This window comes from Drosophila mojavensis, unplaced genomic scaffold (genome assembly GCF_018153725.1).
Source record: "Drosophila mojavensis isolate 15081-1352.22 unplaced genomic scaffold, ASM1815372v1 contig_16, whole genome shotgun sequence".
NCBI classification, from domain to species: Eukaryota; Metazoa; Arthropoda; class Insecta; order Diptera; family Drosophilidae; genus Drosophila; species Drosophila mojavensis.
Window position 1 is genome coordinate 6260619 of NW_025318693.1, and position 21394 is coordinate 6282012.

General features: G+C 40.3%; 5 protein-coding genes across 9 annotated transcripts; 1 reads left to right on the plus strand and 4 right to left on the minus strand.

Moving 5' to 3' along the window:
• Positions 1–4255: 4255 nt before the first annotated feature.
• LOC6573259 lies at positions 4256–5106 on the minus strand. The gene is made up of 2 exons (XM_001999310.3): positions 4717–5106; positions 4256–4659 (listed from the first exon to the last, which is right to left on the minus strand). Exons 1-2 carry the CDS (start codon positions 5077–5079, stop codon positions 4381–4383), a joined length of 642 nt encoding a protein of 213 aa, XP_001999346.1. The 5' UTR covers positions 5080–5106; the 3' UTR covers positions 4256–4380.
• A 783-nt stretch (positions 5107–5889) lies between these two features.
• On the minus strand, positions 5890–6785 carry LOC6573258. Its single transcript, XM_001999309.3, has 2 exons — positions 6333–6785; positions 5890–6255 (listed from the first exon to the last, which is right to left on the minus strand). Exons 1-2 carry the CDS (start codon positions 6711–6713, stop codon positions 5941–5943), a joined length of 696 nt encoding a protein of 231 aa, XP_001999345.1. The 5' UTR covers positions 6714–6785; the 3' UTR covers positions 5890–5940.
• A 1305-nt stretch (positions 6786–8090) lies between these two features.
• Positions 8091–8986, minus strand: LOC6573257. Its single transcript, XM_001999308.4, has 2 exons — positions 8551–8986; positions 8091–8489 (listed from the first exon to the last, which is right to left on the minus strand). Exons 1-2 carry the CDS (start codon positions 8932–8934, stop codon positions 8202–8204), a joined length of 672 nt encoding a protein of 223 aa, XP_001999344.3. The 5' UTR covers positions 8935–8986; the 3' UTR covers positions 8091–8201.
• A 1741-nt stretch (positions 8987–10727) lies between these two features.
• Positions 10728–17301, plus strand: LOC6573256 (protein phosphatase 1B). 5 transcript variants are annotated; one of them, XM_015166829.3, is made up of 6 exons: positions 10728–11022; positions 12026–12909; positions 12981–13098; positions 16223–16328; positions 16389–16443; positions 17254–17301. In XM_015166829.3, the coding sequence occupies exons 2-6, from the start codon at positions 12097–12099 to the stop codon at positions 17266–17268; spliced, it is 1107 nt and encodes a 368-aa protein (XP_015022315.1). In that variant the 5' UTR covers positions 10728–11022; positions 12026–12096; the 3' UTR covers positions 17269–17301. The 5 variants fall into 5 exon arrangements, with proteins under 5 accessions (XP_015022315.1, XP_032584647.1, XP_001999343.1 ...); XM_032728756.2 differs by lacking the exon at positions 17254–17301 and adding an exon at positions 16723–17118 and having other exon boundaries at positions 12004–12909; XM_001999307.4 differs by lacking the exon at positions 17254–17301 and adding an exon at positions 16723–17118.
• A 1148-nt stretch (positions 17302–18449) lies between these two features.
• On the minus strand, positions 18450–20506 carry LOC6573255 (dynein assembly factor with WDR repeat domains 1). The gene is given in 5 exon segments (XM_032728775.2): positions 18450–18981; positions 19048–19375; positions 19378–19823; positions 19877–19952; positions 20008–20506. Coding segments are annotated over 5 exon segments (1422 nt in total). The 5' UTR covers positions 20048–20506.
• Positions 20507–21394: the final 888 nt, after the last annotated feature.

A 21394-nucleotide genomic window follows, 5' to 3' on the forward strand; every position in this document is an offset into this window, starting at 1 on the left:
ACGGAACTGGATAGGCGGGCCGTTGCTCTGACTAAATGGCAAATTATAGGACTGGCGCAGTGGGAGAATGTAGGGGTTATTAAGTAGATCAAGCAGTGCCCAGCACTAGTGAGTGCCCTCGTTATCGTCAGCATCAAAATCACATATACTCTCTCCCCCTCTCTCTCGCTCTCTCTCTCTCTCGTATGTCATATATCATGGCATCATAATCATGGGAGCGCCACTGCTGAAGGGTGGAACGAATGCATAAACAAACTTGTCTTTGGCTTCTGACTTTTCCTTCGGCTACGGGTGGTTGGCGTTAACCCTCAAATTGTGCTGCTAACCCTCGGCTTTTGTTGGTGTAAACCAATTTAAGCAGCCCTGTCGTGGGCGGAGAAGCATATTCCAAGTGCCATCACAATGCTTGCGCTCTAAAGTCGGGATTACGATGCGATGAAGTTGTATTGTACACATAAACATATTAATGAACGCATCCGCACCCTTTGCCGTGATTCTTTGAGCCAATTATGAACGAGGCAGAAGCGTTTCGATTTGAAAATACTTTAGGCAGCTCGCTTGGCTTCGGGCCCAACAATTTGTCAGCCAAAATGTGAGCGGTAAACAGGCAAACAGTTCGGCATTTTGGTCAAACAACTGTTTGGCCACTTAGCTGTCCATTACCAAACGCCGCCGCTGGACAAACAAATTAAATTGATATGCTTGCCGGGCCACAGAAGCGGCTTCCGAAGTGCCTGCCCATCAACATCATCATCATATTTGGCTTGGTGCTGGCGGCGGTGCGATCAAACCGAAATTATTTGACAATCGCGAGTAGAGCCGAAGCAGCTAAGTGCCTGACCAGAGTGGGCCAGCAGCTCCGATCAGTGGCTGCCTAATTGATAAAGCAAACCGTATGAAAATTAGCGGCCAACTTAAAGGCAGAGCTCGTTTGGCCGACGATTTTCTTATGATTAATATATTTGCACAATGCCTCACTGCTAGCCTACGCAGCCGAGCGCTCAATTGCCCAAAGGCGGCAACGATTTTAACACCTCCTCAGCTCGGATCAGCTGCGCGCATTAAGATGAGCTGCACAAGTGGGAAGCTGGTCAGCTTCACCTTATTGTTGTTGTTGCTGCCTTTTTTGTGCGTGTGTGTGCATGTGTGTGTGTGTGTGTTGGTTGGCTCCTCATTAGTGGGCCTTGCCGTCCCGTCCCGTCCCGTCTCATCGTTTGAACTGGCCGCAACGCGCTCTTTAGACACTTGTTGTCTAATTACCAAAGCCACCCGCAATGGCACGTCTGGCGTTCTCTTTTTGGCCAGTTGTAAGTGTGGCACTGGGTGAAATCGTCGCCGAGCCAAGCGAAAGCCAAAGTTTCTCTTCGCGCCTGCACGTTAATCGGCGCTGGCTTTGATGCTCCGGCTGTAACTCTGACTCTGACTCCGACTCCAGCTGCTGCTGGGCTTATATCATGAATCTAACCATTTGCTCTCGCTCTTGTTTAGCTTTTGGTCTCAGTGTGTTTTGTTATTTTTTTTTTTTTTTTTTTTTTTTTCTGGGTTCGATCTGGCTACGATAATGATCTGGCGCAATAAAATTGAAATGCGTCTGTTAATCGTTTCCAGATACATAATAATTTTCTGATCAAACATGCTCAGGCGGCGACAGCCCCAGCCAAAGGCGATCTCCAATGGAGATCGCAATTCTTCTGATCTTCGCATATCGATCACTGTGTTTGGGTATCCCTGCCGATTGAACGAACGGAGTACGCAAAAATCGCAGCGTTAGGTTTCAGATTGGCATTCGACGAAGCTGGGATGCTCTGGGAACTGTGATCTAGATAAGGAATATTATATTAAAAAGCTCTTTATAAAGAATGTGTGTCTTAGATATATAACGAGAGATAATAATAATATCTATATATATATATATATAGTAAGCTACTCTATATAATGAGTTCAATTACATTCCGCATGCCTTAGGCAAAGGACATCGAGTCAAGTGCGCTCGTTTTTTTGAAAATGTAGAGCATCGAGCCCAATAAATCTTTGGCTTGGCGCATTTCTTCTTCTTGATACCGCTAAGCACAGTCAAATCGAAATGCTAAAAGAGCTATTGTTTGGGCAAAAGGGCCGCCGAAAACAAGGCGAAGAAGAAGAAGACAACGACGACGTCGAAGACAAGTCCAAAAACGAAGACAAATTCGGACAGAGGGGCAACAGCGGAGCTCAGCTTGATAAGCATCGGCGGCGCAAGCTGCGCGATCTGCAGCGATCCTTTTAACGATGCCACAGTCAATATTTATGGCAGAGCTCGACATAAAAAATGTCAAACGGCCAACTTGGAGGCCAAGCCAAGCTGAGTTCGCTTAGCTAGAAATTAGAGCAATTAGCTCTGGCCCCTGCTCTAGGCCCCGCCACTTGGCGAGCTCTTCATAAAAAAGCAACTAATCAGCGTTGACATGATGTACATAAATACACATACATACATCCATCTATATGCAGCACACACACTTATTCAGTGAAATGAGAAAGGAAAATAAATACTTTGAATAGAAAATGAAAATGTAAGGCTGTACTGCTGATTGCTGCTGCTGCTGTGACCTTTTGTGTCTGCTCTGCGGCTACTGTGGGCGTGCTGGATGCAAGTCGTAGCTTGTAAACAATTTTCATTATCAGATGATTACGTAATTTATAGAGCCAGGAGCTACCTGTGCGCGCGTTCTTGATCTGCCCGAAGCGATAACCAGCGGGCGACGAGGCATATGCACAGACACACACACACACACACACAGATACACACACGCACACATAGATACGTACATCTATTCTATGCATTCAGCATAAATGTCAAAGGGCATTTAATGAAGTTATTTAACGCTGCGTCCCAGACCGAGCCCAAGAGGCGGTCCCAGAGGCTACCGTTCGAGGACGAGAGACCGGGCGAGGGCGTACTGCGACTGCGATCAGGTCTGCTGATCATAATCTGTGGAGTTTTGGCCCGATGTCTGGTTTGCATTGGGCCAAGCTGGCAAACTGGCAAACGGGCAAACTGGTTGGGCAATAAAACGCTTGCTATAACGAGCAACAAAATTTGTAACGATTCAATTTAAGGCTCTGTACAAGCGTCGGCAAAAGATGAAATAGGCAAATAGACGCAAGTCCCCAATGCCGAGGCACACCCCGCCCGGCCCCTAAAGCTCCAGCCGGAGGAGTCGCAGACACGGAGCCGTTTTGTATGTTGGGCGCATGTTGAGACCTGGCAAACGGTTCAATTCAATAAAATTTATGAAGACATGACTGGCAATTGTAGTCCCGACATCGGCAACGGGCAACAGACCCAGCCCAGGCTCAGCTCCGCTCAGCTCAGCTCTGCATTGCGCAGAGTTCGATGTTCGACTTGGCATCCTTTTCAAAACAGTTTGACGCCTACTTGGCCATTGAGGGGATGCCTTCCCATAGCAACGACAACAACAACTGCAACAACCGAACAACTCAATTGAAGTAGTTCGGCCTGACATTTTCCCGCAAATATTTCAAATTAATTAAGCGAAAAATTTGGTAGCCTGTTACGGCGGCAATTCATGAAAGGACGAAAAGGTCCTTTCGTGTACAACAAGATGTGCACTGATTTTTCGTATACCTGTCCGCACCAAACTGGGTGTGGCAAAGCCATAAATATGGCAAAGGATTTCAGAATTTTTGGCCGGTGCTACAGCCAACTGCCCAGTGCCCAGTGCCATTGATACACTCGCTCCGATAATCGCCATATCGCAAGTGCTATCTTGCTACGTCGTACGTAGGACCTCGTCGGACCTCGTCGGACCTCGTCGAGTTGTGCGTGTGGGAAATTTGTGCGTCTTTTGTTGCCGCAATTCTGTCATAAAATTTTCACATAAAAACTAGCTGCCTCGATAGTTGGGTCAGGCTTTCGGGTGGTCTGCCAACTAGCTCAATACAATATTAACTCGATATATATGAAAATCTCTTCAAGTCGTATTACAAGTAGCTCGTTTCATTTGTAATTACTTTGTGTTTGTACCTTTGCTACAGTTTTCCTGACTTTGTTATTGATATCTATTTATTCGTCTATGCTAACATCTAAAATCTGACTCTAATTGTATTTCAAGTGTTTCTATTCTTTATATAAATCAAATTTCAACTTATTTTAATCCGACCATATCATATTTGCTATCTTTAACTTATTTTCAAAGTTTCTGATCAGTGTAACATTTAGAAATACTTTTTCCAACCCATAGCGGAACTAGGAAGGTACTGTTCAATTTTTTATTTTTATTTTTTTAATTAACTCATATATGGATAAGAAACCTTCGTTTCATATTTGTATAACCGTATTGAATCCTTCATTTATTCATTTTTATGTGTAGTATCAAAATATTATGGAAATGTATAACCCTCATCTGTTGTTGCTGTTGGGTCTGGGTCTGGGGTTGTTGTTATATCATATTTAGGTGTTGAAGTTAAAATAATTTTGCCACTTAGGCAGTCATTCAATGCCTCGTATACGGTTGCGGTAAACTCGACATATGTTCTCTCCGCATTGTTGATGCAAATGTCCTTCGCTGAAATCAGTTTCTGATACAGTGCCTCCATATCCGTCAGCATTTCAATGGCATTTGCTGAAATGCCGTACATAGTTTTCGACTCATCGGAGCCCTTAAAAGAAAATAGTAGTTACACTATGGCTACTCAGTCTTAGGGAGAAGTACTCACCACTTCCGCGTAGCACTCGAAGGCCTGTACGGCGCTCACAATTGAGGCGCAGTTATCAATCCGGCCGCAGGAGTTACGGCCCCTGGACGTAAGCTGCTCACGTGGTTGCTGCCATTTGGCATACTCTATGACGGCCTGGTCTTCGTATTGGGAGTTACACAAGTTATATTGCGCCTCGTATTGCTCGGCGATGCTGTCTAGCATTGGTCTATAGAACGAAAAGCAAGCAGGTCCATTTGACGGATTCTGTACGCTCAGCACCTCCGCCTGATGCTGCAGGCTTTGGATCTTTGGTATTTGCAGCCTGGCAGCAGCCATTACGGCCAGGCCGAGGAGCACCACTAGACTGCCAGTCGACGACATCTCAAAGCTCTAGACAAACTTAATAGAGATTTGAAAGTGCTCTACCTTATATAAGGCAGCCATCTGGATATTGAGCACCAATTATGGCCGCTACACCTATTTCGGATTCCTAGAATTTGTAGCAAAACTTCATATGTTATCAGAAACGCTTTTCAATTTGATATATGTAATTAGTAGCTGTTGCTTGCCGGAATTTGTAGCGGTAATTGACATATAATTGCTCTTAATTAATTTTGTCATAGAAAGACTTTTGTCTTATCTATTACTAAGCCAACGGAAGTATTGATTGACATTTTCTAAACAAGTAATTCAATTACAATTTCAATGGTTCCATAAATACTTATATGCATATAGATATACTTGTATATATAATTTTAGCTTCCTATACAAATGATATTTCACTGGGTAGTTTTTCATTTTATAAATGAAAATTACATTTTCACTTGTAAAATCTTCCCTAAAAATGGATAACACAGTCTTAATAAATGTTAATCATTTAGCAGCTATGGACAAGCTAAGGACACTGCCTTTCGATGTTGCTCCTCCTCCTGCTCTTGTGCAGCTTTTGAGCTTTTGCATCTAAAAGAAATCTTAGTGTTTCACTTTTACTAGATAAACATATAGAACAGAGTCTTCAGGATCTATAAAGTAATTATACAACACAATATTCAATTCAATTTAAATGAATCAAATTAAATTAAAAACATGTGGATTTTTTGGCATTGGCTAAACAACAAAATCATAGCATCTTTTAGATATTTAATTGGGAATTTAAGCAAACTCTATTACAAAAGTTTATACAAAAAAAGGTATTTGTTGTATGCTTTTATTTGAAATTGAAATTTAACAAAGTGAATTCGCTTATTTGGAACTGTCTGGGTCATCTGTGGGGTATTTCCATGTTGTGTAATCTTCATCAGGATCAGGAGTTGTGTCATCATAAGTTGGAGGAGGTGTAGCAGTGCCTATTGTAGGTGGATTAGGAATGTCGTAGCCTAGCAGACAGTTATTCAGTTGGCCATAAACCCTTGAGGTATCCTCAACATAGTTCTTCTCCGCAAGGTTAATGCACACGGACTTTGCAGTCTCGGCCTCAATGTAGTCAGCCTTGCTCCTGGCAGCCAAGTCCGATGCGTTGGCAGAAATCGAATAGAAGATCTTTGAGTCTTCAGCAGCCTGAAAGAATATTTGAAATTTGATTAATATGTAAGTTTGCATTTCATCAATAGAGCAATGAAGGAATTCCTTTTTACCGTAGTTGAGGCGCAAGTGAAGGCTGAGTAGGCATTCGTAATCATATTGCAGTTGCTGAGGGATCTGCAGGACTGATAAACACTCGACTCAAGCTCTAGGCGAGCAGATTTATATAAATTGTCAATATTCGAGCTGCATGTTTCATAGGCTTGAATGCAACGCTCGTATTCCACTTCGTAGTTGCTCGCGACTTGGCTCAGTAGAGGATTGTAGGTAGAGAAGCAAGTCGTCGATGTGGATTGATGCGTCTCGGCCAGAGCCAGGCTCTCACTATGCAGCTGTCGAATCTTTTGACCGGCTTTCAGTGACGGCTGCAGATTGCGAGCTAGCGCAACGCTAATGGTCAGAGCCATTAGTACCACGATTACTTTCAAGGTCATCTTCACCAGGATATTGTTGGGCAGGCGAACAGTCAACTCGATCGTTCGCTACAGAATTAGTTTTCGAATGCTGAAAGTACTCGCTGTATTTATATCTAAGCGCAGACTCTCGAATTACTCCATTATCTTTTAATTATTAATGCCGATGTACATACTAACACAAGCAGATTGATTTTTTTTTTTAGTGTAACTTTTTAATCATTTTGTTTTTTTGCCTATCCAACTTCTATACTCATATTGATTAGATAACAATTAAGTTTAGCTATATCTTAAATACATAGATAAACTTCGAAATCAGATAATGTCTGCTGACCATCAGAAAATTTTTGTATAAGGATGTTGCAAACTACAAGCTAATGAGTGACCCAGGAGTCAATAATTAAATAATTCAGCATGGCTCTAAAATTTTGACATACTTGAAAACATTTTAATATATGCAAAATACTTATAGATTAGAGCTATATATATATATGTGGAGTATCCTATATACTCAGATAAGACAATACCATGCTATTGCAAAATATTCGCACGTGTATTTTTTCCAGTTCTCATTGTTTACGTTAAAATAATCACTCGGGTTCGAGGAATATCCTTATCTCTAAACTTCAGCAAAGCAATCAAATGGTAACTTTTGAAAGTCCCCGACTAGAAAATACCCTAGCTACAACAATCAGCTTTGTGTTCATATGAAGGAACAAATAATATGCATTGTAATATAAAAATATGAAAATATAAAAATTATAGTGAGCTGCAAATATTCCATTATTATTAAGGAAATCAATTTGCCATACATATGGTTAAAAAAAAAAAAAAAAAAATACAATCAACCAACTATCATTAAGTTTGATTTAGCTATAAATGTATACCACCTGCTACTGTTGTCTGTTTGATAATGGAGATAATAAATAGTTTGCAGGGTGTCATTCATTCAGGTTTAAGAATATTGATATATTGATATAAAATATAGAGCATATTTTGGAGATAGTCACAAAAAATACTTTAATAATCATGAACACATTTATTATGCCTTTAAGCCTTTTCATGTCGCATTTTAAAGATCTCTGACATAGATATTTACTGATAGCTCTTTATTCGGTGATATATGACAATATGAGGGAATTAACAAATGAAAATTTAATATTAAATTGTCAATCAAAGCTCACGTGCCATGGAGTGCAGCTTAGGATCACAAAACTCTATAGATTCTAGAGATTATTACATTAAGAATCTTCGAAGTTTTAGTGGGTAATATGCCATAGATGAGAATAAAACAAAAAATACTATTTAATTTTTTATTTTTCGCAATATTGTCACATGTTTAGCATTTAAAAGATTTGAGGCAAATTGATTTTACTATAGAATGATTTCTGCTCAAGATTAAAAAAAAAAACATTTATTGCTGCTTTCTTTCTTTCTTACAATGAGCTATTTTCTTAGTTATAAGCATTTCACATCAATTTCAATATTTAAGGGAAGTGGACTCACAAATTACGCACTGGTTGAGGTGGTCGAGGTCGTTGAAGCTGCTTTGGTTGTGGATTGCACTGTTGTAGTCGAGGTACTTGTAGTCTTTACGGTAGAGTCGTTAATATCACCATCCAGGCAGCTCTGCAGCTCGGTATAGGTTTTGTCGGTATTTTCCCAATAGACGCGCTCGGCATAGTTGACACAGAACTCAGCAACGGACTCGGCGGCGCGATACAGCTCCCTGATGATGCCACCATATTCACTGCCGTCCGAGGACAGAGAGAACAGTACTTTTGAGTATGTGGAGCCCTATTGTGAGACGGAGTTTTAGATGTGTTCAAATGGCCAGTTGGGCTCTCAGTGAACTTACCGTGCTGGCGTAGCAGTCAAAGGCATCAACGTAGTTCTCGTTGCTATCGCACTTCAGAAGCGCATCACAGGTTTCCTTGGCGATCCTGGCACTGTTTTCACGAGGCTCGAGGTATTTGGCGTCGATTCCGGCACACTCCGCCTGGTAGGTGCTCACACACTTGTTGTAGTCGGCCTCGTACTGGTCCGTAACATCCTTCAGGATCGGCAGGTACCGGTTGAAGCAATACTGCTTCAGTGCTGGGTCGCCAATGCCCACTCCACGGGCATTGTTCTGCAGCATAAAGTCCACCAAGCTGCGATCGGCGCTGACCTGGGGCTTCACTGGCATCATGGCCAAGGCGGTGCCAATTACCAAGAACAAGGGAACTACTTTCGACAACATTATATCTCGGTGAGCTACTAACTGGGAATGATTTGCCAAGGTGCCGGGAGCTGCTTTTATTTGCCGAAAATGAATATGCCTTGCCTGATTTATACTCGTCGAAGATTGCATTGCAAGCTATCAATGCGAAAACGGTTTCATTGTACTCTTATCAAATCGAGATATCAATTCTTTGGTTCATGGTGGTGGTGTAAATATTCGGAAATAATTAAGGTCAGTTTCTATTGGCATAACAAAGATTAAATGCTCTATTGCCTAAGGAAGTAAGTCGTAAAAACATAACTGTAATTTAGACTTGATGTATGTCATATGAGAAACAATCTAGATGGAATAGATAGTTAAAATTGATTTGTGATTTTTTCCATTTAATGGAAATTTCATAGTACCTTTATCAAGAGAACACCAATAACTAATTTTAAGAAATTGACATTATTTTCTTGAATTTTAGGTGCTCCGATGGACTTAATAAATCTTAAAGTTTTGCCTGGAATTTGTGCTCCCTGATTTTAAACTACTGCATACTCTGTAAATAATGTGTACTCCGTGAGCATGCTGCATAATATCTATACTTAAATATCATAGAGTATTCTAAGTCGTGCACGTTGACATATGAATTGAGCAACCAATGTATATTTTGATTGTAAATGAACTTGAATTGGGCAACAAATGTATATTTTGAGTGTGAATGAACTTGTTCTATATTTAAGTAACAGTTATTGTCTGCTCTCACCTTTCGATTTTCACATTTTCTGTTATCAGCTTTGCATGTCATTGCTTTGAATCAATTCGATTGTAAATTGTGTTAGAAAAGTACCGGATTAAACAATCAATGAGTATTATAGTCCATTATTGTGACGGCATCACTATTTCTATGCTTTGAGATACTATAGGGTACTACCCGATGAATTCGTAGTCAAGTTTAATATTATAGTTTTTACTTACTTTAGTTGCTTACTTCATTTTGTTTACTGATGAGATTTTACATCACGTGCCAGCAATTCTGGGAACCTGAGGCTAGTTACTTAATATATGCAAACACCAAAATCTTAAGCCACTTCATAAAGTGAAATCTTACACGTCATGTAAGTGGAAATCCCTTAAATGTAAAATTAAGTTTTTCTAATATTTCTAGTAACTAACATATTATAATGTTTTGTATTTCATTTAACCGTAGCATAAAATCTATAAAATTGTAACATTGGCAATGCCAAACTTATTGTTAGCTTTGGAAGAATTTGACGAATATTAGTGAACTTATTTTGGAACGATCCCATCATACGACGGAAGCATAAATTTGTTAACTTGTTCATAACTTATTGGTTGATTGAGTAAATCGTTAAGCTTATATAATTATAATTTATTATTGCGATAGGAGTCAATAATTTCGGCAGTTGCTAAGTAGCAGAAGTAGCAAAAATAGTTTTAAACAAAAAAATTTTTTTTATTTTGTATGTTGTTCTTGTAATTTTACAAAAAGCGTAGAAGGTAGAAGCATACTGATATGTAATAGATATTTCAAGTTTTCCTTAAATTGCATATTTGCATGTTATACCATTAACATATACTTATATATATATAAATACATATATTATCTCCTATTCATTCATCGCATCCGTTATAAGTCGAACGTCTCGTGTGTTGAAAATAGCGCTAAATAGCGCCACCTATCGGATTACGGTGAAAGCCAAACAGTATATTTGCCGATATATCGATGTTTAACCCTGCATAAATGCGCTCGTTCCAATCATCGGCATTAGAATTAAATATACTTATATATCGAGTCAATGTATCGATATAAATAAGATATCAACGTCAGTCGCTGCTCGTTTGTGGTTGTTTTTTTTTTCTAATCAAAACATATTTATTTTGCGTTATAAAATATTACGTTTACGAGATTCAATAGTTGATTTACTTCCGGCTCATTCGTGAATTTCTTTCGATGACGCACAAATCAAACAAAGCAAATTTTCGTTAAGCTGCCAAGAAGACACACTCACACACAGATACACGCAAAAGTTAGTGCAAGAACAGGCAAAGAATCGGAAACGAAAAATAAAAATAAAAAATTCCCGAGGTGAAATATAATTGGTGCGTTCTGAAATACATAATATTGTTATATTAATGAGAGTGCAAATTTGCTGTCGTGTAAATAAAATGAAAAGGGCGTGTGAATGTTTATGAAACTTGTATGTTTCGTTATATGCTTTTCCTCGTGTTGCCTGCCCCCTGCATGGAGCTCTCCACTGCGCACAAATAACTCACTTAGTGGTGAGAGCTATTGTGAATTGAAAGGCACTATACGAACTGTAACTTTAAAATACCATTGGTGACTGCCAAAGCGGTACTCAGGTTGCCATTTAGATCGTTGGTACTACGATTACAATCCTTCCGGGCATTCAGCTGCATTGCACTTGGCGAATTTCAAGTAATGAAATGTTTAATTAAAAAGTGCTCCACTTTCGAATAACATAGTTGTCAGCAATCTACAAAGTATTGTTGCATATTCCTAATCGTTACGTATTTAACTGTAATCAATCGGATTTTTTTATGTAAACAATGCAACGCGCGCTTATTTCGCTCATCACTAGACGTGGCGGCGCGCTTCTCAATCAAGATGTTTTACGTTTGACTCTAAGAAAATAAAAGCCAGAAATGCTAACACGGTATCGACAACAATAACAACAAAAGCGAACGGTCGAACTAACACCCACGCTGAGCAGTAGCCGAAAGGCGTGTGGGCGTGCCAGTTCGGACCTGCGCTAAATTTAGCAACTGAGCCCGCGTCTTTGATAAATCGATGTGCGAGTGGAGTCAAAAGCCAATCGCGGCACCGCTAACTGCAACAACAACAACAAGACGATTAAAAGAGCGCAGCTGCATTAAGTCAAGTGTAGGCGGTTAAAGGCTCAATACGCATCCTTGATTCCGTATGCTTGTGTGAGTGTTTGCTCATGTGTGAGTGGCATTCTGTTTGTGTGCGTGTGTGTGTGTGTGTGCTCGTCGGGTGCCTAGTTTTTATATATTTTTTTTTGCATGTTATTCGGTGAACTGTTTTAACTCACTCAATAGTCTAACTGTCTCCTCCCCACAGCAAGCGACGTCAAAGGCACGACTGGAGCGAAAGTAATTCCAGCTAGTACACACACATTATGTTCATTAGATATGGGAGGATTCCTGGATAAGCCAAAAACAGCAAAGCACAATGAACAAGGCGAAGGCAACAAGTTGCTCTTTGGCGTCAGCTCGATGCAGGGCTGGCGGTGTGAAATGGAGGACGCGTATTATGCTCAAGCCCGCTTAGGCAACGCTTTGGAAGGCTGGAGCTTCTTTGCGGTTTTCGATGGTCATGCAGGTTGTAAGGTGTCGGAGCATTGCGCCAAGCATTTGCTGGACAGTATCATTACCACAGAGGAGTTCAAGAGTGGGGATCATGTAAAGGGAATACGAACTGGCTTTCTGCGCATTGACGAGGTGATGCGACAGCTGCCCGAGTTTACCCAAGAGGAAGAGAAATGCGGCGGTACAACGGCCGTTTGCGCATTCATCAGCTCAACGCAGGTGTATATAGCCAATTGTGGGGATTCACGCGCGGTGCTGTGCCGCCAGGGTGTGCCAGTGTTTGCTACCCAGGATCACAAGCCCATTCTGCCCGAGGAGAAGGAGCGGATTCACAATGCTGGCGGCAGTGTAATGATCAAGCGTGTCAATGGAACACTTGCTGTATCCCGTGCTCTAGGCGACTACGACTTTAAAAATGTTAAGGAGAAGGGCCAGTGCGAGCAGTTGGTCTCCCCTGAACCGGAAATCTTTTGCCAAAGCCGCCAAGACACCGACGAGTTCTTAGTACTCGCCTGTGATGGCATCTGGGATGTGATGAGCAACGAGGATGTATGCAGTTTCATATACTCCAGGCTAAAAGTGACCTCAGACCTGGTGAACATTGCCAATCAGGTGGTTGACACCTGTTTGCACAAGGTATGTCTTTATTCAATTATTTCACCAAATCAATATCTATATCTCTCGTATTTCTCTATTTGGATCCACAGGGCAGCCGTGATAATATGAGCATTATAATAATTGCTTTCCCCGGAGCACCAAAGCCAACTGAAGAAGCTAAAGAGGCTGAGCGACGGTTGGAAAAACAAATTGAGAAGATCGCAAGAGGTTGTCTAAGTCGTCTACTCTGTTTATAACTAATCGTATACCTAACGATAGTCGTAACACAATTGTGTTTATGTATCTTTGTCGTCGACCCTCTACCCTCGACGTGTCCATCGACCTGACATAGGCGACTAAAACGAATACATTGTACCTTACGTAATTCATACAAAGATAGTCCCAACAAAACGTTGGCATAGTTTAGTAGATTATAATTATACACTCACATAAATACATACGTATATGTATTTATATAGCTAGATAGATAATTGAACAAATCGAGACCGCAATGCAAGCACACTTGCTATAAGACGTTCCTTCCACGTGGCACTTGAAACGAAAAATCAAAAAGGAAACCCAATTCAGATACAGAAAGCAATTGCTATAATCATTGCCAATACCCATTCAATGCATACATACTTATACACTTAGGTATACATTGCCCATGTATGTCCCATGAATCAATAATGCATAGTAAATAACTGTATAGCGTGTTAGTTTATCATATCCACTACTTCCACTGGCTGTGCGTGTGGCCGAGTGACTGAATTTATTTGTATGTGTATGTGTGTGTGTATGTTACAGTATTATTTATTTATTTATACATCATATGTATTTGTGTGCTACAGCAACTGCCAAAGCGTTCCACGTGAGCGAACTCCTTGTAGCTGAAGAACCAAGAATCCTGCCCATTTTTACCCAGTATATCATACTCATATATATATATAGTCATGTAGTAATACCATAAGCTTATTAGCAATTATTGATGAACCTTCCCGTTGTGAACTGTAGTTGAGGCCCCGTCAGCCAGTGTACATATGCCTGTATATAATCCAATATCCAAAAGACCCATTTATTGTGTTTAAATGATAAAGTACCTAACCCATATTTGATACAACTTTTAGTATAGCGCGATCAATTGCAAGTAGATTGAATTATTACAGACAGTTTATTAACACTTTTACAAACCAATAGAGAGCCATAATAGCAAATATTCAAATGAAGTACTAGAAACACATTAGTGATCAGCTCATTTACTATATACCAGGAAATTGAGTAGTAGCATCATCAGAATGAAATGTGCATGTAATTCGTTTATAGTTGAATTGAGGGAATTGATTTTGATGAGTCATTGATTTAGAGCTGCTCTAGGCGCACGCTCAAATATTAGTCATATAATATACATGATATATGTGTGTAGAATATTTTCTAGTGAATATACGCAATTTACCTTAGGCAGCACACAGTATTCGCAACACCAAAGTGAATTTCAGAAGTACAGAAGTGAATTTTATATATATATGTACGACATAGACAATTACTTTTCGTAAATGATATTGTATATGGTTTACAATTAGTTGAAGCCACACTCCACAAATAATCCATTTGTCCTGTATACCAAATATGTAGTATTAAGTAGAACCAAAGAAGCAACTAGTCAAACCAAATGTCCAGACAAATTACTTAGCCTAGGGTAAACCTATTTAATGCTGGGCCTTAGGGTATCTGTATACGTATCAGATGAACCCAAAAGAAAACAAAACAAGAAAAATTAAGAAAAAGTTAAAAAAAAAAAATAATAATAATAATATAATCATTGTAAACCTTATGCTCACCAATTGTTGTGCTTATTGTCAACGTAAACAGATTACTTTAAATTGTTGAATTTAGATAAATGCGATTGATGCGGTGCAGCGAAGCTAAACATAATCAGGTCGTACATCTCCTCGATTGCTGAGAACGATTGTACCTAAGTACTCTAGCAATCATTCATAATTGAAATCGCTTGCTCAAGTAGCAATGTTTAATATAGAACATCATAATGGAATACCAACAAAACTAATCAAATACGTTTAATTATTCTTTTTCGCTGCTAAGTCCAAATATAACTTGAAATGAAAGATTCGAAAACCAATCAACCAAAAGTGTTTGTTTGCTGTGTTGTTCAGTTTTCAGTTTCCATTCGATAAACATTCGCTGCTTTTCCACGTCCTCTCCTCCTCCAACACGCAACACAAATAAATCAGCAACTCGCACGATTCATGTAATCGAGATCCAAGTTAATTTCTTTTCATTTCAATTCGTTCCTCTTTTATTTCATTCATTTTGTTTTTCCTTTCGGCACAACAGTTTTAACAATGCGCAGCGTGTTTCAATTTGTAAACTTGATCATTTGTTTATTTTGAAATTGCTCATTTGTTTAAAGGATCAGTCGAAACTAATGACTAATGATTTTTTCCAAGTATTCTTTCTACGAAATTTGTTAAAGTCAATTTAGGAGCGCGGTCGCTGCTCTTGTTTTATTATCGTTAATCGCGCATCGTGCTATAAATCGTACTCTTATAATGTACTCAATCAATATGAAAATGGGCGTGTCATGTCAATGCCAGAAAACAGAAAGCCAAACAAATTTTATGATGAGTGAGCATAAGGTAAGGCACATAGATCCCACCACACACAAATGAAAAAGTAAATGATATATGCATGCTCTTAAGATAAATCCAATTATTATACATGTTATCCAATCACTTTTGCCATTCGATATTTTCAAATGTTTGTTGTACACTGAATGCTGTAAACAGTTTTCTCATAAACAATACCCAATGCAAAGATTATCTCCAAAGGGGGGCGGGGCAGAGCACTGCCACTCTTCGTTTCATTTTTTTCTTTAGTGTACTTACTCCCTTTTGACCTTTTGAAGTGCCAATTTTTGCGACACCCAATTTATTGTATTATTTAAGATTTCGACGCTACCAACTCAGGTCGATGGAATTTCCCAAATCAAACACTTTGTTCTCTTTGTATGTTATATGATAAACAATACAAAAAAGAACAAGGAAAATGAAATAGATAAAACATTCGATCGACCTGAATTCATTTGCCAAGCCTCACGTTCAGTTTGTTGCTAAATTTTTGTCGGCCCTCGCTGTTGCAACATATTCCGTGTTCTATTTTTATGAATTGTGATTTTGCTTTTGCGTAGCTTTAATATGTATATGTATATATATAAACAACTCGTATTTAATTGTACATACAAATTTAATTAACAAGAGCCTTAATTTCTAAGTTCGAACCGCTACGCATTCGCAACAGCTACTTAACTATGTGCATATTTCTGGCATTCTTACAGAAGAGATTGAGAGTAATCAGGTCACGGAGTACGTGGAGCTGTTAAAGTGTCTCCAAGACAAAGATGACATAGTAGGTCTTCCACCCGGCGGCGGCTTGCAGTCCAAGTGAGTATTCCAATATCGTATATGTGTGAGCGTGCGCTGATTGATTTGATTTCATTGCAGATATCACGTTATTGAGCGCACATTCAAGGAGGTATTTCCAGAGAGTCCATGTGAAGTACGAAATATTTTTTACAACATTTAAAATCGCTGCGAATCTTGCTTATTGATGCTTATTCATTTTCATTTGCTTTTAAGTTTTGCTTTAGCTCTTTTCATATTCTAGATGATTGCCCAGCTTCAGTTCACTCTATCTCTATCCTCTTCTTTCACATCTATCACCTAATTCAATAATCTGAAATCACAATTTTCTATTCTAAGAATGAGGCTGCATCCCAACTAATTGTTGTTTAACAAATCGAAAGCTCTTTACGTATTCTCTTTCTTTTATTTCTAGCTGTATGCATATGATGAGCTATGAATTTTTTAATGCTAAATAATGTTAATTTCTAAATCAACAACAACAGCAACAACAACAACAACCAAAAATAAAACAAACAACCATCCAACAAGAGAACAATTGAAACTAAAAACCCTTGAAATTCATATACTCTAACTGTAAAACGAACGCCACTCTGTCGTTTCCGTCTCTTGGTTTTTGCATAAATAATGAACCTATTGTAAGATTTACAGCACCCAAGTTAAATTCAAAACTAAATCAAACAAAACAAAACAAAACCGAAAATAGAAAATAACTAATAATCAAACAGGCGCCCTGCATGCTCGCCTGCTGCTCTACCCCCGCATGCTCATCCAAAAACAATAATAAATAAATTAATAATAATAATTGTAATACGAAAACTTCCATCAACTCCCTACTCCACACGCTTCATGTAAGCCCGCGCCCCAGCTGTGCTTTCTTTTTGATCTTTTCCCCACCTGTTTATCCACACACGTAATAATTTGTCACTTTTCGTTATTTTTGCAGAGTCCAACGCATTAAAATGCAAATCAAACAATCAACAAATGCAACAACAACAATAGCTATAGCAACCCAACAAACACACTCACACAAACACACCCACACCCACACCCACACTTACACTTCCACACACACACTCACATACACACACACACACACACGACACACCAAAACCGTTTTCTACTTTGATAAAGAAAAACATATGGAAAACCTACTAATAATAGAAATAGCCATTATTATATAGTATATACGAAAGAAAGTCCTAAACACTACTGCGAAAACCTTGTATTACATAGATCATACTTATAGAAAAGGGCGAACCTCAGCAGACCTCTCAGAGATAACTAACACAAGTAACGACAAAATAAATATATATATATTATATAACTAACCGAACCAGGTTTGGCTCCAAGCCAATGCGAAAATACAAAATACTGACCGCTCGGTCATCTAATCAAACTACCTTACTACTACTATATATTCCCAGAAGCTACAGATAGGCAGTTACAATGTCAAAACACTACAGGCCACTATCTACTACTACTCTATATTGAGAGATCAGAGCTCTATCTATCTATCGTTCCGTCACCATTTCAAACAAAGCATTCATTCACATACTGTTTCCTCGTCTTTGTTGCCCGCCTCCGAACTGTAGAAAAAGTTCATCTGTGTACAATTTTACCAAAAAAAAAAAAAAAAAAAAAAAAGAAACTTAAAAAAAAGGGAAAAAACAAAAGAAAAAAGAAAAACAAAAAATATATATATATTGAAGAAAACAAAAAGAAATCCTTTATTGGCCCTGTCTAAGAAATTCGCTCGGGTGATGATGTCTGTACAAGAAGTTTTTATTTTAATTTTCAAACTGTGTATTAATAATATATATTGATTCCGAAATGAAACGGACTTTTGTAAGCTGTATAATGTTTGTTACTGAAGGATAATTTTTGTTCATTATTTTTATATATGTATATGAGAGATGATATCCACTTTAAACACAAAACAAAATAAGTAAAGAAAAAATTCAACCTGTAATGGAAAACAAAAAACTATTAATCTGTAAGAAGTGTGCGAAATGAAATACTAAGAAACTTAAAGCAAAACAGATAAAAAATGAAAATGAAAAAAAAAAAAAAACCGAGTTTGTAGTAAATGTTGATAAAAAGAAAAAAAAAGAGTGTAATTCTTGCAATTATTCATATTGTTTAATCGGAATTGAAGTGCACAGTGTACCAGTCGTATCACCTCCAAACGCGGCAAGTGTTATCCTTGGACGCAGTCAATATAGCGTCGCCTGCGTAGCTGTAGGCGCAGCTGAATACCTCCGACTCATGGCCAGTCAGCACCTGGGAACACTGGCCCGTCTCGGCCAGCCATAGGCGTGCCGTGTTGTCCGCCGAGGCGGTGAGCAGCATGCAGCCGCTGGGACTGAAGCACACCTTGTTCACCTCGTCGCTGTGGCCGGCCATCAGCGACAGCATCTCGAACGGCTCCAAGCTCCAGACGCGCGCCGTGCAGTCGCTGCTGCTGGTGGCCAACTGCTTGCCGGCCGCATCGAAGCTCACGTCCAGCACCTCATCGCTGTGCGTCGACACCAAATGCAGCTCCTGGTCCAGGCGGCGCACATCCCAGATGCGTGCGGTGCGGTCCAGGCTGCCGGTTGCAATCAGCGAGCTGCTGAAGTTCCAGACGCAGTTCGACAGCTCCGCCGTGTGTCCACGCAGCTGATGGCAGCAGCTGTAGGAGCATTGCAACAAGTGGCAAATCAATTGGAAATTTATCACACATGATTCACGTGCCCACCTCTTGCTGCGTGTGTCCCAAATGGCGGCTGTGTGGTCAAAGGAACCTGTCAGCAGCAGCTGGCCGTCGCGAGAGTAGCGCGCCACAATCACCTCGGCGCCGTGGTGGCCCAGCTGTTGCAGCTCCTGCGCTGTTTCCGCATCGAAGATGCGCGCCTTGCCATCAATGGAGGCCGTTGCCACGCCCTGGTCGTGCGCAGGATTGAACTCGGCAGCCACCACCTCGGCTGTGTGGCCATACAACGTGCTCTGGCACTGGCCAGTGGCTGCCGACCAGATCTTGGCGGTGCCATCAAAGGAGCCCGTAATGATCTTGTCGCTAATCAAACCAAGCGTTAAGCATTATCAATCCTGCTCGATCAAACTTACCAGCGCGGCGTATTGAAGGCCACCGAGAAGACCACGTTGTCGTGTCCGTTGAGCACATGCTGCACCAGGCCGGTGCTGGTGTTGATCACATGGCAGGTGCGATCGTAGCTGCCGGTCAAGCAGCGCTCGCCGCTGCGATCGAAGCACACGTTGGTCAGCGGCAGAATGTGCGAGTTGTAGCACTTGTGCAGATAGAACTTCTTCTTAATCGGCTCGCGCAGCTTCGCCTGCAGCTTCTCAATGGCTTGCTTCAGTGCGCTGAACATGTTGTGGGAGCTGGAGGCCTTGGAGTTGGAGGACAGGCATAATGCAGCATTTTCAGCGCAGGTGGCGCCTTCATCCGCTACTGCCTCGCTCACCTGCAACTCCTCAAACAATATTCTGTCCGCCAGCTGCTCCACATTTGTTCTGTGAATCAATATGTTTTCTCAATTGGACACTGCATCCGGCTGACTACTCACTTGGCATCCAAGTCGAGCAAATCGAAGTGTCGCAGTCGCTCACCGCCCTTAGCCGATCGATAACTTAAAGCCAAACCTATCGAAATTCTCTTGAAATTGCATACACAGGTGTAAAATGATCCAGGACTCACCTGGCGGGTAATAGCGCAGAAAAATTTTATTGGCGCTCATTCCACAGCTGTTGTCAGTCAGGCGACTGTCGGAATTTCTTTGTCGAGTAGAGTTGCTAGCGCGTATCAGTTGTGCTTGCTGACCTGCTTTAATTTGTTGCGCGTTGCCTTGTCAGCCTCGTCGGTAGAGAAGCTAAGGGCAGGCAACTAGTTTGGTCGATTCTCTGTGCTGTAGGTCTGGGTGGGTGCGTGGGTGTATCGAACTTCGTAGTGCAGTGTGATGCTAGTATGTTGTGGTATGCATTTATTTATTTTATTACTTATATATGTATATTGACAGCTATAGTATTTGCTATTCCTAGCATGACTATAATGAATTTGCTTTCCCGCCATTGTTTCAAATAAAGCTTCGCTGCATTCACAAAAAAGCTTTCGTGCTACAGCCTCTCGAGCCTGGTAAAGCTAAGTCGCAGCAATGGCGACAAAAGCAAAACAAAATGGCCGTCAGGTGTCGCCAGCGAAGTGGTTTGTGTCCTCGCTAGCACAGCCAAATAATTGTCGAATTAAATCTTGTAAGACTTGTTGATGCTGTTTAAATAATTCTCACATCTAAATATTTACTCAAGACTAAAAGTGGGCTAAGCAAATACATATTTTATTATTTTGCAATTGAATTAAATTCGTTAAACACTTAATTTATTATTCAATTGCAGCCTTGGGTGCTGCTAAAACACTGTTGTCACCACAAAAATTTGCTTTGCGCTTGTTTATATCTATAAAACCTAATTAGCTTGTTTAATTCAATGGCCTCCAGGGGCCAATTGTAGCCACCTGTTTATAATGGTAGACGGAATAATCATATATCTGTATACATATTAACATGACGTATACATATATGGATATAGATATGTGTATATACACATTTATATACAGATATACAGATATATTTAGAGACCACACTCAGGGCAGAGCAGACACTGGAGCCCGCAACGAAGGCAATTAGATTGTCTTACCTTTCTCGTGCCTCGTTTCGACATTTTCACTAATTTAATTTGCTCGGTAATCACTGAGACGCAGAGGTCCGGCGTTGCGGGCAGGGGAGCAATGTCCATTAGGCTAATACACGAACGCAGATAGCGACAGATGAAAGACGCGCGCGAGAGTGGGCGAGCGAGTCAACACCAAAATGACCATAGCCAATAATGATAACAAATTATTGGATACTTATTATCACACCCCATTTTGTACCATCGCACAGGACTGAAGCGGACAATCCGACGCGAACAATGGGCAATGCAATGGCTGATGGTGAGAGAAGAAGACATTGGATAATATAATGCGAACCGCAAATTGCTTATTTATAATGAAATATTTCATTGATTTCGCCTTCGTCGGACACAGCGCCCAG

Bases quoted from the DNA above. Each gene is read 5' to 3' on its own strand.
- LOC6573259 (XM_001999310.3), bottom strand. From the start codon at position 5,079: ATGTCGTCGACTGGCAGTCTAGTGGTGCTCCTCGGCCTGGCCGTAATG. The intron at 4,660-4,716 runs GTGAGTACTTCT...TTTTCTTTTAAG, and splicing joins TCGAGTGCTACGCGGAAGTG to GGCTCCGATGAGTCGAAAAC.
- LOC6573256 (XM_032728756.2), top strand. From the start codon at position 12,097: ATGGGAGGATTCCTGGATAAGCCAAAAACAGCAAAGCACAATGAACAA. The intron at 12,910-12,980 runs GTATGTCTTTAT...TTGGATCCACAG, and splicing joins TTGACACCTGTTTGCACAAG to GGCAGCCGTGATAATATGAG. The intron at 16,444-16,722 runs GTACGAAATATT...TTTTATTTCTAG, and splicing joins TTCCAGAGAGTCCATGTGAA to CTGTATGCATATGATGAGCT.
- LOC6573258 (XM_001999309.3), bottom strand. From the start codon at position 6,713: ATGACCTTGAAAGTAATCGTGGTACTAATGGCTCTGACCATTAGCGTT. The intron at 6,256-6,332 runs GTAAAAAGGAAT...ATATTCTTTCAG, and splicing joins TCACTTGCGCCTCAACTACG to GCTGCTGAAGACTCAAAGAT.
- LOC6573257 (XM_001999308.4), bottom strand. From the start codon at position 8,934: ATGTTGTCGAAAGTAGTTCCCTTGTTCTTGGTAATTGGCACCGCCTTG. The intron at 8,490-8,550 runs GTAAGTTCACTG...GTCTCACAATAG, and splicing joins TTGACTGCTACGCCAGCACG to GGCTCCACATACTCAAAAGT.